The sequence below is a fragment of the Ursus maritimus genome, unplaced genomic scaffold, assembly GCF_017311325.1.
Source record: "Ursus maritimus isolate PB19 unplaced genomic scaffold, ASM1731132v1 scaffold_6, whole genome shotgun sequence".
Lineage (NCBI taxonomy): Eukaryota > Metazoa > Chordata > Mammalia > Carnivora > Ursidae > Ursus > Ursus maritimus.
The window spans coordinates 26,311,442-26,328,165 of record NW_024426774.1 but is presented as its reverse complement, the minus strand read 5'-3'; the positions used below and the strand labels follow the sequence as shown (position 1 = coordinate 26,328,165).

The window sequence follows — 16,724 nt, the reverse complement described above, 5'->3', positions numbered from 1 at the left end:
ATGGGTGTATAGGAATATTCCCCACAGTCCGTTGATTCGAGACCTCAGGTTGTTTTAGGATTTGGAGGGACTATGGTGTAAGGAGCACCAGACTAGGCGTCCAGTGCACATGACTGTGCGTATGAGTCATGCCCTGCTGCTAATGCTCCCTGTGATCTTACAGAAATCGCTTACCCTCCCAGACCCCAAAATAAGGGAATTAGCTCAACTCCTTCAGTTCAGGAATTCTAATTCTAAGATAAATGTATTTCAAATAGTGTTTATTTTGCTTACCCATAACATGGAATTTATTTCAAAGGCAGGTGGTCCAGGCACTGAAAAATGGTTCCTTGCCTTCCCCCACAATTTCTTTCGATGACACATCTAAACTTATAAATCCCTCTGAAAACCAACGAACTTTGTGTGTTGGGTGTGTTTGAGTAAGATCAAATCAAATCACATCCATGAAATTAAATGTATTTTGAACATACGTAGAATAAAAAGGGCTATTAAAACTTTAAATGACTTAAGTTTAATTAAACTCTAAAAGGATCAGGGAGCACTTAAAAGAGAAGTATTAACTCTGAGCTATATGACGTGCAACATGTCTGATAGCATTTAATTATCATAACGACACGGTAAGTATTTTTTTAAAGATTTCATTTATTTGAGAGGGAGAGAGAGAGAGAGAGAAAGAGCATGAGCAGGGGAAGGGGCAGAGGAAGAGGGAGAACCAGACTCCTCACTGAGCAGGGATCCTGACGCGGGGCTTGATCCCAGGACCCTGAGATCATGACCTGAGCCGAAGACGGACGCTCAACTGACTGAGCCATCCAGGCACCCCACGACATGGTAAGTATTAACCCCCTTTTACGGATATGAAAACAGAGACTCAAAGATGATCAATAATTTGCTCAAGGACACAGACTTAATAAGGGCAGAATTGAGATTCAAAGTCAGGGTTCCAGACTCCAAGTCCAGAGCTTTCTACCTTATCACAGATGCATCAAGAACCTAGCACCAGCAAACCTGCTCTGATGAGTCACTAAGAAGAGTATGGAAGCTCTTGAGAAAGACCACCTTGTTGCTTCTACAGAACCCATGCCTCCAGAGAAGGAAGAGATACCCAGAAGGACTGGAGAGTACAGAGAAGACCTTGAGATTTGATAAGAGCCTGCCAACTCTCACACCATACAAAGGGGCAGAGGTCTCAACCTGACTTCCGGTGGAGTTATGCCATGGCCTAACAGATTCATTGGGCCCTACTCTGCAGAAGAGTTACACGTGGCCCTATCCCATTTCAGCATTTTTCAGGTCTAGACACAACCAAAAATTCCCATTGGAGGAGAGAAACATGAAAAGAGAGACATATTTGTTGTATGATAAAGTGGTCAAGTGATGAAATCCCAGTGGTGAAGCTGACAGAAGAAGAATCCCTCCTTCTCTGGGGTGGGTAAAGACAGCTGGTTGGGCTGGCCTTGCCCCTTGACCACATCAGCTGCAGTGACCACCTGGGACCATCTTTGAGGTAACTACTGCCTCTTATTTACCCATTCTCAGGGGGGTATGTGCTTGAACACAAACTCACTTGAACACAAAACACTTGTGCCCCTCAAAGCCAGTCCTTTAAGCATGGGATGGGAAAAGTGTAATTTTTGCAGTAGTATATAATAGCAGTTGTGAATTCAAATGGGCCGCCAGTGGAACACAATGGCTGAATGAAGCTAACACAACTGAGCTCTGCATCTGGACAAAGGAGCAATGGTCATGCTGGCTGCTGGGCCACCCTCACCTAGAGGATCACATTTTCATCTTCTACAACTTGGGTAACAGCTAGACTTTTTCAGGGTCCATGAGTCTTTGTTCAATATCAGGGCCAATGCTGCCCTTAGTTGCCAAAGAATTATCCAATGTGGAGAAATGAAGTGTATAGTCTTCATTGGTGCCGTGCTGTAGGTAGAGCCCGGGATTTAGAGTCAGAACACCTGCATTTGAGTCCCTGCTCTGGTAATTACGGACTGTATGATCCCGGGAAACTTATCCTCTCTGGACCTCTCTGTCTTGATAGGCAAATGGGGAGAATAAAATATTCACCTCATGAGCTAGTTATGAGGATTAATTACACTAACGTGCATGGAAGTACTTCATTGCTGTCAAGTGCCAAATAAATGTTATTTATTATTATAATCATCTTCCCTCCAAAAAGTTTTTTTTTTCCCTTTTGAGTTATGAATCATTGCGCCATGCCATGATGGATTTCTAGGGACTGACATCACATGAAACAAGAACTGGGAGGAACTGGCTAAGATAAATAATCGCCTTAATTGCACCTGCTATGAGTATTAGCAATGAATGCCAAGGCTCATTGGGCAGAACTTTCCTTGGCAAGGATTAACAGACAAACTGCTCTCTTGAGTTAACAAGCCTCACCATCCTTTCCTGTCACCAGCCCTGCATTCCTAGAAAGAACACAGTGAAACTTGCAGTTTTTGCTTTTGTTTTTCACTTAATTTTTAATTTCAGGGAGCCATCATATTTTACTTTTGATCTAAAGCAGACAGTGGACTCTGTTGGTGTATCATTTTCCTACCTTTTCAGAATGAGGCACAAATGATTACACACAAGAGAAAACAATGGAAAACAGACTTACAAATCCTGCACAGTGTTCACAGAAGGTTGGCTTGAGATAGGTCATCTCCTGAAAATTATGGACAAATCCTGGTCCCATTTTACAGTGTAACTGGGACTTAGCTCGCAGGAAGTAAGCCATCATTTCATCTTTACTAATGAGGCCATCCCTGTGAAGAGAATCAGAAAAGGGAGGGATCTTTGAAGACCATGTTGCTAAGTGGCTGACACACTGTAATCACCCAACTCCCCAAACCTTTGTGGCCAAAAGCAGGTGGAGAGTGTTTACTTCTCTGTTCTTTCTGAAAGGAGAGGACCTCAAAGGACAGCATTTAGTGCCAAAGGCTTTCTTAGTAAGCAGAAAATATGTATGTGTATCCTGTGCACTGTAGCACAGAAAGTCTCCTTTATTACCAAATGGTAGCTTCCAGAAGAACATCTCCTTTCTAGCCCATCCCTAGCAATAGGGTGTGCAAGAACCAGGCTGCTGGAGAAAGGCAGAAAACCATAATAACTGGGCCCACCATTTTAAAATTCATTCAGCCTGATGTCATCCAGGCCATTGCTGTTGGTAATCTTTCCTTCATGTCTTACTGGCTTATAGACCATTTGCTAGAGCGAATCTTCCAGATTTTCTTCATACAGAACCTCTGGATGCCCCCACCAGCACACATCCAGACTTCTTGTTTACCAAGAAGATCAAATCCACTTGAAGTAGGTGATCTTCATACTGCCTTCTCTCCGCATCGGCATGTGCTGGAGACCACACACTTCTGTGCCAGTTCAGAATTCCCTTGTATCTCGTCTGTCCTCTCTTGGGTCCTCCTGTCTCTGAGGAAGTCATGCTTCCATCCCCCACACTGCAGTCTCCCAGGACACAGCTCCTTCCAGGTTCTGCTGCGTTCTTCACCCACTCCTTCCTCTGTGTAAAAATACACTCGCAACTTCCCCGCCTGGAAAATGTCTTTATTCAACCTTGCTTCCATCCCTGGCACCTGTCTTTTCTCTCTTCCTTTTCTTACTCCCAAAGTTTTCAAAAAGAATATTCTTTAGAGGGGTTTTGTTTTTGTTTTTGTCCATTTCCTTCATATAACCAGGCTTCTAACCCTACCGTTCTGTTGAAACTGTCACAATGACATCCTCAGTGGCCTTTTCTCACTTCTTCTTTTTTTCAAGATTTTACTTACTTATTTACTTAACTTACTTACTTACTTACTTATTTATTTATATATTTATTTATTTAACAGGGGGGAGAAAGAGACAGCACACGCAGGGGGAGCAGCAGAGGGAGAGGGAGAAGCAGGCTCACCGCTGAGCAGGGAGCCCCATGTGGGGCTCCATTCCAGGACCCTGAGATCATGACCTGAGCCGAAGGCAGATGTTCAACCGACTGAGTCACCCAGGTGCTCCCTTTTCTCACTTCTTGAGGTTGTCAACCTCTTGGATGCATGAGACATGCAGACATGTTTTTTCCTTTTTGACACTCTCTCCTCCACATACCCCTGTGATTCCACACAGCCCCGGGTTCTCTCCCACCTCCCATGCTCCTCCTTCTCTGGCTCTCCTGCAGGATCTACTTCTTCCTTTCAGCTGCATGCGGGGGGAGAGCTGCAGTCCTCAGGCCCTAAGCTCATGTTCCTCTCAACTTTCCCACCAGAATTTGCTCGCATGCCCGGGACTCCAGCTTGCACGGCTGGGCTAAAGACCTAGCAATCAATATCTCTGAAACTGTTCTCCTGAATCGTGGTACTGTAGCTACAGCTTGCTAGAATCTCCTCCTGGATGTTCTACTCACCTCTCAAAATCAACATATCTCAGCTTGCCTGACAAAAATCATGTAAACTATGAATATTTCAAACCTTCATTTTTAGAAAGAAACGTATATATCTTTTCTGAAACAGTGTCAGGTCCATCTAAAGAACCAGCAGAAAAAGAAATGAAGAGCAGGAAGTGATTTTAAGTTCCTGTCCTTCCTATTTGTCATGGACAGAAACAAACTAAGGAAAGTGGGTAGTTAGCAGGTAACTTAAATTTTATTTTGTAAAAGAAGGTTATGTTTCTAATAATGTATTTTTAAAATATTTTTTGTTCTAGACATACAATGAAGATGAATTAAGGTTTTAAAATGTTATGATAAAATATCAAGGCCTTTCTTGGTGTATTGAATTACTTACAGATTTAATTTTTTTAAAATACACCAACAAAAATCTTAACGGATTTTAAAGTGGTATAATTTAGACATTTCACCAATATAAAATCTAGCACCTCATTACAGATGATTTTTAAAATAGGAACTAATCTCACAGAATTAAAAATTAAGCAGTCAAATTACTAATGCCGGTGTTTCTCTGCAATTTATTTATTTATTTATTTATTTATTTATTTATTTATTTATTTATCATTGTTTTCTAATGAGCTGGATCTTAGCCTCTAAAGTTATCTAATTTTCCAGGAATCATTTGAAGCTGAAGAGAAATATATTTTTACTTCATTTATCAAAACAACCTTTGAGCTAGCAAAGAGAGAAACAAAGCAAGGATATTTCTTGGCTATCTATGTAGATATCACCTGCTCTTCTGAAGACTGTAAGTAGTTTAAAATAATTCTACTTCCTTGGTGAATTTTAGTCTTGCCCTCAGGTCCACTGACGCTGAGGACTCTTACCAGCCGAGGTGTAACTATATTTCTCCTCTACTCTTTTTGATGGAGGTTTTGGGGATGATGAAATAGCTAAGCAGAAGTAATGTGGGGAATGGAGAATCGGGCTCATTTGCAAATGGGCACTCGGACTCAACACCGATGGTGTAGACTGCCCTGCGATTTCATCCAACACGTCATGCTTGTGGACACCAAGACAAAAACAGCAAAACATGAGACTTGTTTTATCAATGAGCGAGGATTGAAGCTGTCAGGATGTACATTAAAGGTATCCCTGTTCTCCTCTGACACTAATTTTCTGCTTCAGGACAGTTGCACTAAAATAGAACAAAATTCAGGGGCGCCTGGGTAGCGCAGTCGCTAAGCGTCTGCCTTCGGCTCAGGGCGTGATCCCGGCGTTCTGGGATTGAGCCCCACATCGGGCTCCTCCGCTGGGAGCCTGCTTCTTCCTCTTCCACTTCCCTGCTGTGTTCCCTCTCTCGCTGGCTGTCTCTCTGTCACATAAATAAATAAAATCTTTAAAAAAAATAATAGAACAAAATTCAAACTTACTGGTCTTTGTCCAGCACACAGAAGGAATCCAAAAAGGGAAAATTGGCAGCTATACTTTCAAAGTCCTCTTGCGAGATGTACCCATCATGGTCATGGTCATAGTTTCTAAACACAGACTGCAAAGGAAAGACAAATATTTATGGAATAACTATTTATGAGTCAGGCTCTGAACTTGTTATTAGGAAAGCAGTGATAACTGGCATATTATTCTACCAAGGAGCTTAGAATGCAGTGGGAGATAATGAAATCAAGAGGTCTTTATGGTATAAGAAAATAGGTGCAATGCTGTGGATAAAAACAGGGTGCCATGGGGGGGGGAGGGGAGATGGGAGATTTTCAAAGGTTTCCCGAAGAAAGTGAGGTCTAAACTGAGACCTCAGTTTTCGTAAGAGTTAAGCTTAGTGAATTCACAAATGCCAATAACGTACCTATAGAAAATGAAGTTTTAAATGTTAAATCATCAAAAAATTAAAATATACTTTTAATGCAATTCCAGTCAGAATTCTAGTGAGAATTTGTTTTAAATGAACAAATGGATTCTAAAGTTCAAATAGAAGTGAACATGTTGAGAACAGCCTAAAATTGTTTAAGATGAGAAGTAATGAGGGAGAATGTATCCTCATTACATTACGAGCAAAACAACATGGTACTGTAGCTTACTACAGACAGCAGAATCTGGAAATAGATCTATGTATATACAGGAATTTAGAAAATCAAAAAGTATCTTTTCAAATCCACTGGTTAATTAAAAATTATCCAATAATTGCTGTTGAGCTAAATGGCTAATAATCTTACAAAATCAACTGCCCCTAAACTAAATTCTAGATGCATTAAATATTTTAATGTAAAAAATAAAGCTATAAAAGTATGAAAGGTAAACAGATAAAAATATTTTTTATGTTTTGTGATCTTTGAGTGGGAAAGGCCTTTCTTACCATGACATCAAAGTCAGCAGCTATAAATGAAAACATTTTATTACATAAAATGTAAAATATCTGAATCAAAAAAGCCCAGCTGACTGACAAATTTAAAGGTAAATGACAGAGAAGATTATTTGCAATATGCATGAGAGCAAAGACATAAAAGGAAAACGGGAGATCACCAAAGTAAAAATACAAAGGTCAGTACATTCATGGAAAATGTTCGATTCTCCTAATAATTATAGAAATGCAAAGAAAACTTTTTTTAACCTCTCAGATAGGAAAACAGTAAGATAATTGGTAATGTCGTAAGGTATGAGAAAATAGGCACTCTCATATTAGTTGATGAAGTCAATAGCCACAGTCTTTCTGGAGGACAGTCTGCTTACTCTCTGACCTAGCAGTTCTACTTAGGGGAATCTATTCCAGGAAAATATTGAACAGTGTTACTCACAGGCATACGTGGGTGTGAGTGTGTTTATGTGGGGAATCAAGTCATAAAACATCATTTACAAATTATCAGTGTTTATCCCTAGAGACCAGAATTCCCAAGGCCTAAAAGTAAAATTTGGATTCTCTATACTTTATTAAAAGTTTGCATATTTACAATGATTCCTTTCTTTATAATCAGAGAAAAATAAAAAGAGTCTTCCACTGCCCTCTGCTAAATCGGGTTTTCAACAAGTTTGTTAAGTTCTCCCCAGAAACACATGTATGCAAGCAGATTGTAGTAAGTTTTTCTCCCTTTTCCCAATAGTTTCTGTCTATTCTATTTTATCCATATTGCCCTATGTTGCAAGCTGCTTCAGGAGTAGTTTGGGAGATGACCAAGGTATAAATGAACAAATGACTTAATTAAAAATATGACTATTTAGCACCCATTGTAAGTTTATTTATAGGGTAATTGAGTTGTGCAAAATCATAAAGCATTACCTTTTTTTTGCAAGTCCCAATATCAATATTTATCTATAATCAAAATTGCTTAAAATTGACCATCAGAGTTCTTACTATTTATAGTCTAATATCCATATTTATGTTGAAAGTACAATCTTCTTGTAGAATAAAATTTAGTAGGCAAATTTCATAATAAAATCCAGTTTTTCATTTGATTGAGCCAAAAGTAGGCAATTTATCCAAACCTGGCCAACCTTCCCCCTGAAACTGGAATTGGAGAGAAAATAGGAGAGATGGCATAAGGGAGGAGAGAGGAAGAGAAAGAGGAAAGGGAAGAGGGCAAAACAGACTCCCCAAATGGAGCAAAGAAAGTCTTTCAGCAGATAATGGAATGAGTATTCTGAGAAAAGAGTAGGAGAGAGAATCATTCTGTCTTTCGTTTCCTGGTTCCAGACCTTCCTACGCTGCAGCTCTGTCCTGACTGGATTCCTTCCTCCCCTTCCTTGGCTCCAAGTTGGGTCTGTGACCACAACATTAACACATGGCCTCCACTGGACCTTATGCTTTTCAACCCCCTCCTTCATTCTTTCTGACTTTTTCTTGCTGCCTCACATGCTCCACAGAACTTTTCTTCCAGTGCACCATAGGTCCCTGGATGACTCAAGATATAGAACTTTCTTTTTCTTCAAACATCCATCCCCAGCAAAAAGTTCATTTTATCCTATTACATCATATTCAGCCATTAAAGCAGATGTTTAATCAGGGGTCATAGTTTTTAGTGCCAGATATGTTTCCATTTTCCCCACATTGGCACTTCTACTCTTCTTTTTCTTTTACTTTTTAAGATTTCATTTATTTATTTTGAGAGAGAGAGAGAGCACATGATTGGGGCATGGGGAGGGGCAGGGGGAAAGGGAGAAGCAGACTCCCCGCTGAGCAGGGAGCAGATGGGGGGCGGGTGGGGGAGGGTTCCAACCCAGGACCTGGAATCATGACCTAAGCCCAAGGCAGAGGTCATTAACTGCCTGAGCCATCCAGGCACCCCTCTACTCTTCTTTCTTTTTCTTTTTTTTTTTTTTTTTTTTTAAGATTTTATTTATTAATTTGACAGAGAGAGACAGCCAGCGAGAGAGAGGGAACACAAGCAGGGGGAGTGGGAGAGGAAGAAGCAGGCTCCCAGCGGAGGAGCCTGATGTGGGGCTTGATCCCAGAATGCCGGGATCACGCCCTTAGCCGAAGGCAGATGCTTAACGACTGCACCACCCAGGTGCCCTTCTACTTTTCTTTCTATGTGGAAAACTCTGATAGAGACTTTCCCATCATTAAGTGTTGTTTCTGACCTCAATGGCATTGTGCTGCTGTGTCACAGACCTCCAATATATACAGCAAGAGCAACGATGCAACCTACAGGATCTTTTCCTACCCTCAGGCAATCAATTTATTGGGCATTTAATTGTGACCCAGATAGGTTTTTCATGAGTAGATTCTAATCCCCAAACAGCCCCTCAAGTTGCAGGGGCAACAGGGGAGGTGTCAAATGCTATGGAAAGAGAGTCAGAAGTAGCTGAGAGTATTTGGGCAAATGAGAACAGAATGACAAGAAGGAGAAAGGGGGCCTTTCTGGGATACTCTCCCCCAGAGGCCAATGCCAAGTACAGCTCAGTGTCTGCTAAATTTCTCCTACCCACCAGAGGGCTGTTTTCATTGCTGATTCTTGGGCAACGATAGAATATTCTGGAAAGAGAAAGGGGCCTTCTGGTGCTCTATCTCCACTCTCCCAACCACTTACCTCAACTAATTTCCTTATGTGCTTGTTGATGACTGTGGGGTCTGGCTTCGGCATCACTCCTGATGCCCACTCCAGGGGCACCATGGGCTTCGTGGGCGTCGTAGGGGAGGTAGGCTGCTGACAGAGAAAACACATCTTTCAACTTTATCTGAGGCCTTGAGCAATTAGGGGACACTGAGAAAGACGTATACATTCTATAAATTAGTAATACCAGTAAAAACTTACATATATGTAGCACTTAAATGTTCTGAAAACAAACATCTTTGGTCAATGGAATTTAATCTGTGACTAAATACACGTGTGGATAGTGCATTTTGTTTAGCAGTAGCCTAGATTCCCTTATTTTAAATGGAAAAAAAGATAATGCTCTCCCAGCCCGCCCAAAAATTCTATCCAAGTTTCCCAAATATTATTAAAACATCCTTAAAACCTACATAATACCCCACACAGATTTTTGTATAATATAAAATATATAAAACACCAGTTGTCTAATTCTTTAATACCTGGTGTTGGTGATAAATTAGATGTGTGCAGTAAATGGGCCATGAGAAAGGCCAAGTTTATGTCCTCAAGCTGGCATCTCTCTCAGTAAGCTTAATCACTTCTCACTGTTTGGCTAATTAGGGCTTTCTAGCCTCTTTGGTGAATTTGCTTTCTCTGTATGTTTTTCCACATTCCTGCAAGACATTTTCACTAGATAACGTGGAGAAGATGGTGGTGACAATGCGTAACATGTTCACACAACACAAGGGAAAAACACAATCCTATCAGGAGACCAGCCAAGAGGCTGTGCACCTTATCCCTCTCCCCGGGACCCTCAAGTAATGTAAATATCTTTGCCGGTGCATGCGTGCAAACCCGTATTGGCAGGTTTTTATTTGATATTGAACTGGGGCTAAACATGTTTGCAAGAGGAATTGAAGAGTAACTGTACAGGATTGAAGCCCCTCGCAATGTTGTGAGGTGGGTGAGACAGCAGGACCAAAAATAACCTGCTGTCTGGATATGATCACCAAAACATAGACTCACTCACACACACATCGTCCACTTCATGTCCCGTTCTATAAAGTTTTTCCTTTTGTTCATCTGATGAAGGATAAACCCATGGTTCCCAAACTGTATAACAACGTGCCCCATCTGGAACATGGCAGTGGACTCACAGAGGTACCAAAAGATATTTCAAACTCCCAAGGGAAATACAGCAGTATTCCATATTTGTCAGTCACCATGTGAATTACCAGCTTGAAGGAGTTCACAGTTCCCCTATTATATCCTGCTACATTTCTTTCAACACTATCATATCTTTCCAAAGCAAAAAATCAATGCGGAACAAGAAAAAAGGTGGCTGTATTCAATCTGATTCCAAGATTTAAGAAATTGCTCCATGCCTAACGGGCACACACATCCATTAGTATGTAATTGTGGTTATTTAAGAATGAAATTATATTATTTTTATTTCAACACGTGTTATTTTTTCAAGTGGGTTCTACATTGCTAGAACATTAATATACATTAAGTTGTTTGGGCCTAACTCTCCTGTAAGTGGAATTGTGAGGTATTTCTTTTGACCTAGAGGTAGTGTGAAAAAACTGAGACACAAAGTAAAACACAAAGAACTAGTGAGACACGCAGGGTGCGCTGTGCAGGGCAGAGGTTCACAGTGGGACTGTGTGAGGTCCACCAGCACCAACGGTAAACACCCTGAGTTCCAGGCTCTCACTACTATCATCCTGACAGGAGCTTGTTCTCTGGAGTCAGCATATGTCAAACCTAAACACAAAACAGGATGACAAGAGACAGAAAGGGATTGTGGAAATGTGTTTTCATAGATTCAGAAGATTTTAGCCCTTGGAAGGGGTTTCGAAAGCTTCTGCTTTTATAAAAGATAAAAAAGACGACGTTGGATGGAAATGTCTCCTACAACTGGCAAAAACTTATCTTGAAAATAAACTAAAACAAATGTAAAGAGCACCAATCAGGCAAGTGTGCTACCATGGTCATTCCTACCATGTTCTTGATACAAGCGGTGGCAGGAAAATGATGGCAGTGTCACGTGGTAGAAAAAGCACAGGCGTTGAAGACAGACAGGCCCGACCTGCCTCCCAGTTCTCCCACATACTGGCTGTGCACTCCCTGTGAGGTGCCTGTCCTCACCAGACTTCATTTCCTTAAGAGTTAGTGAGATAATGATGCCCCATCAGGAGCCCAACAACCAACCGGTAGCAGGAAGGTAGAGGAAGGCGTGGGGAAGTGGAAATGCCAGGTGCACATGTAACGGCTTGCCACCCCGCAATCAGTTTCTTCACACCAAAGCTAAGGAATGAGAGACGAGCTCATGAATTCCTTTTTTCTAATAACTTCACCTTTCTCTCCAGCTTAGGCATGCTAACTTTGCAGAGTCTAGTCCTCATTCTTTCCTTTGGCCTATGTCTCCCTACATGGGGCTGTTCTTCTGTGCGCAGGAGACGGGCCTCTGGGGACTGGTGGGGAGGTGATCATGCTGATGCAACCACCACACTCATGAGTGTAAGAACAGATGCTACCAGGTCAACCAACTCAGACTCAAGTGTGTACCCTCCCAGCACCTCACAGTCATTCTGCCTCTTTCGGGCTGATGCTTCAGAATCAGAATAGAGGGTCACACTTAAGAGGGTCCACGTCTCTGGCAACATGCCACAGAACTCAACTGGTAAGAAGGTAAGGCATGAGGCCTTTATCAGAAACCTGATCTCAGGATATGAGTCTGAGAAGCCAACGTAGACAGTTTTTCCTTCAACATGCAAACCTCATCCTCACTGTAAATTTCAAATTCGCCCAGGTATTTTTTTTTTTTAGCACAAAACATATCTGAGGTACAGTCCACTTGCTAAAACTAATGACCAGTGTACATTCAGTAATGCAATTTCCTCAATTTCAGCATAGAATGTTTCTTTACTAAGAGTCAGCCATTAACTGAAACACGATCCAATGTGATACTGAAATTCTTTTTTTTTTTTAAGATTTTATTTATTTATTTGACAGAGACAGCCAGCGAGAGAGGGAACACAAGCAGGGGGAGTGGGAGAGGAAGAAGCAGGCTCCTAGCGGAGGAGCCTGATGTGGGACTCGATCCCAGAACGCTGGGATCACGCCCTGAGCCGAAGGCAGACGCTTAATGACTGTGCCACCCAGGCGCCCCGTGACACTGAAATTCTGAGCTGAGTCGATCATTAGCAGAGAAATTCTTGAATTATGATCAGGGTCTTCAAAATTTATTAAACTTAATTTTATGCTGAATGGGATTTTATACTGAAGAGTCTAAATGCCCTTTAACATTAAGATGAGTTCTTTTGTTGGGAGGAGGGCCTATATGTACACAAGTTCTCAGATGGGACACAACACATAGAAGATAAACAATAAAACACGGTGAGAATAACCTTCTTCCTTATTAGCCTCTGATATGAAGAAATAATCCTCAAACTGTCAGGGCTCAGCTGTTCCATGGGCAAAATGGAATAATATAGATTTTTAAAATTGTTCAATCTTCAGATCACAAAGCATCACTGTAACAGGCAGTTATGAAAAATGACAGACAATGGTGTCTGGCACTGATCATTAGAGAGAAAACACCACCTACCGATTTAGAATTTCTAGGCTCCAGCACCAGTGACAGTTTGTAAATGTCGTCTTCTGTGTGGTAGAGGTCCAGAGAAAGCTATGACAATTAGAAGGGATAAAGGATGATGTTGAATCACATTTATTTATTTACAATGCTGAAATATTTTTCAAACTCAATGTGTAAGTTCAATGTCTAATAATCTGAGAAAATGCAGAACATTCAAAAGATAGCATGTAGAGGTATGAACTTTTCAAAGAAACAGTGAAACCTAGTATGGCCATCAGCCTCCTATGAGTTACGTCAGATGTGTTTACACCAACAAAAGGCAACACTCTCAACGCGATTGTTCAGAGAAGTGGCATAACCAGCAGAGGGAGAGGTTCTGGAGTTGGGTGGGGGGCGCTGAGTTCAAGTGCTGAGCCTGCCACTGCTTAGCCCTGTCACCTTGAGCCAGTTATATCTTCTCTGATACTCAGTTTCCACATCTATAAAATGGAAATGATCATAGCAGTTCCTACTGAATTGCATTTTGATCAGCATCAAATGGAATACTTCATATGAAGCAATACACAGGGGTCGTAGAACACAGTGATATGTCAAGAAAGGTTATTTGGTGTTGCAGCTGTTACTACTGATATTATTATTATGTGTGGGGTTCGCTGAAGACAGAAATGATCAGGACGGAGTCACAGAGGAACTTGTGAACTAGAACCTAACTGGGAGGTCTTGGGCAAAGAAGGAGTGAAAGATCAGGGCAAGCAAGGATAACAACTTAGACCAAGATTGAAGAGTATGGATAAAATCAGTAAAGCTTAAAATGTATGGTCCCATTCACCTAAAATAGAAGTCAGGAGACTTCACATAAGCCTGGATGAGTCCTACCCACACCCTTCAATGTTAAGATAGATACCTGAGGAATCGCATTATTTTATCAGCAGTGAATGTAACCAGGTGCCCTGTCCTTTCTTTGACCATTTAGGCATGAAACATTTCCTTTAACATATTTGCTCTAAAAATAAAAGACTTTATGTGTATGGGTGTGGAGTGAGGGAGAAGAGCTAGGAGGAGGAAGTGGGAGAAAACTCAGAGGCAGAGGACATCTTTCAGGACTTATCTTTTTATTCTCATTTAAAAAAAGTTGGAATTAAAGGATGTCAGTTTTTAATTAGTCATTCATTCATTCAACATGTATTTATTGATCATCTAATATGTGCCCAGGACCATTCTAATCACTATTTCAGCTACTAAATACAACATTTAAATTAAGGATTTCATACATTGGGTCATATATTGCTTTACCTAGACCTTGTCACCTAGAGATTTTTTTCTAAACACAGTAAAATTGACTTTGTTATAAAATTGCCCTAGCATCATTTCAGATCTTGAAAATCCTGTTCACAAAAAATGGACACTTTATCCACCTTCCCCTAAACAGCAGTCACTCCTACTTCCAAGGGCTCTGCCTTTTTGCAGGAGAGGAACCATCCCCATATCACAAACCAATGCCTCTAAGAGCCAGACCATTACATAAAAGAATGAAGTGGGATGCAGGAAAGAAATCTTTTGGTAAAAACATTGGTATAATATGTCTTATTTGGAAAAAACATCCTCACAGATGTAATGGGGACCTGTCTTCTAAGCTTAACAATAACAAAAATTTGTGATAAGTGGAATCTGACCCTGGATCTCTGGAGAGTTGTGGTCCCTGATGAATGGGAGACAACCACTGCTCAGCCAAGGCAAATTGTTGTCAGCCTGACAAGAGCCATATCTTCTCATTTCTCAAAAGAAGCCAGAAATATGTAGTTTTATATGAAATATCTCAATTATTAAATACTGGCAACTAATTTAAAACTTTTCTGATTCCACGTGGGCCAAATAAAACCCATCTGCCATAGGGAGTTGCCCACCATTTTGTAAATTCCACAATGGAAAACTCTACTTGTTTCTAAGCCTCAAGAAAGCAGGCAGTGCATCCGTCTTTTCTGCCTCTGTAATCCCAGCTACAGCTTGCTGCCTCGCACTGTGAATGCTACATAAACAGAGAGAAAATCAAGTGACTTCCTTCTTCTGAATTCCTTGTTACCAGGAGTTATTCTGGACTTTGATAAGCATGTTCCTGTCCTCCTGATGAGGCCTCTAATGACTGGCACTGGCATCTGCTGGAGAAGGGATGACAAGAGTGCTAGAACATCTGAGCAGAAATCCAAATAAGCACACACTAAGTAGGGGAGATGCTCTTTCAAAAGACACAGAACATCCTTGAGTATTTTCATATATCACGTGTACAGATACCGGGTCCTATGATGGAAATATCTTCTCCAAATGTTTGCTCTCTATTAGTGGTGCTGTGAACCTGAGCAAGTCATTAACCTTCTTGGGTCTCAGCCTCCTGATCTATAAAATGGGAGGCATAGATAACAGCTCCCTCGCAGGACTACCGTGAAGATTAAATGAGCTAACATGTATCCAGCAGGGTTTGTTTAGCAGGCCATACAGATGGGCACTGCAGGGTGTGCCTCCCAGTCAAATGCCACTGTGTGCATCAGTGAATTCGAAGCTACCCTGGGTTACTCCTGCCAGCTCTCTGCTTTCCCAGCCATGGTCCTACCTACATGCATTCTCTCATCTCCTCTGGGTTTCATGGCCCTGCGTAAAGTGACCTGTTGTACTGCCTATACACCTGTATTTTATAATTATAGGTAGCTTGTCAATGGAATTTCAGGAATGTTTGCTTGTGTCTAACATATTTTGAGTCTGACTGTTTTTGAAAAATGTCCTGAGTCACTGTTTCAGTTTGCTGCATTTATACCCAAGCCTATCAGCAAAGATGGTTGTAGATTTACTCTGTACATTCAGACCACATTGCCTTGCCTGGAGAATTGTAAAATAAAACACACTCGGTCATCAAACTATCGCCATTCACCATTTTTGCAATTCTTCTTCTTCTTCTTCTTTTTTTTTTTTTTTTTGAAACTGTAAAAATACAGGGGGCTTTCCAGTTATTTGCATATACTCAGAATGGTAAAAGTAACTGATAGATCTAAAAATACTATGAAAAGAATCAGATGATTTCGTATACCATGAAGCAAGAAGCATCAGTTTTTAAAACTTCTGGTTCCAGGACTGGGAGGGATCACAATGGAAAATGCCTTCTCTAGATCTTCCCTGAAAAGGGGAACAATCCAAATCACAACAGTTTAGTGCTGGGGTCTTCCTTCCTTCACGTGCACAGTGCTATTCAGGGGTAAGTTCACAATGATAAAAATGGCATCAGAGTCCCTGACTCATAGATTTGGTTCTGTAATTAACTCCTTCTTTAGACGCCCGTGAAAAGAGAGAGGGAGATTATTTAATATTTAGAGATGCAAAATAAAATAAATGTCAGCAATGTTCCCACATTACGGAGTAAATGTCCATCACTGGGGGGGGGGGGGAGTGCCCCCACCACTCCACACTGGGATTCAGAAGTTCACCATTTGCAAGCCTTTTGTCCTTTAGAAATCTGTTTCTTCCTTTGTAAAACACAAGGGGCAGGGGTAAAGTTACAGGCTTTGGCCTTCTGGAGGCTAGCTCCTATGGTGTCTGTGAGAACCTACCAAGGAAAGTACGCGGAAGTGCTATGAAAATGCAATCAATTATTACAGAAAGTTCAAACATTGCTATGCAGCCCACTGCATGGAACAGACATTCAGTAGTTGTGGAT

General features: G+C 41.1%; 1 protein-coding gene across 3 annotated transcripts in view; it reads right to left on the bottom strand.

The window, feature by feature from the left end:
- Positions 1-16,724, bottom strand: part of RASGRP3 (RAS guanyl releasing protein 3) — a 73,125-nt gene that overhangs the window by 9,813 nt on the left and 46,588 nt on the right. For 2 of the 3 annotated variants that reach the window (XM_008700244.2, XM_008700241.2), the window contains exons 11-14: positions 13,037-13,114; positions 9,421-9,537; positions 5,818-5,933; positions 2,630-2,777 (exon numbers count right to left, since the gene is read on the bottom strand). In XM_008700244.2, coding sequence (XP_008698466.1) covers positions 2,630-2,777; positions 5,818-5,933; positions 9,421-9,537; positions 13,037-13,114 — 459 coding nt within the window. The remainder of the gene's footprint in view (positions 1-2,629; positions 2,778-5,817; positions 5,934-9,420; positions 9,538-13,036; positions 13,115-16,724) is intronic. The other variant, XM_008700243.2, reaches the window with a different exon arrangement.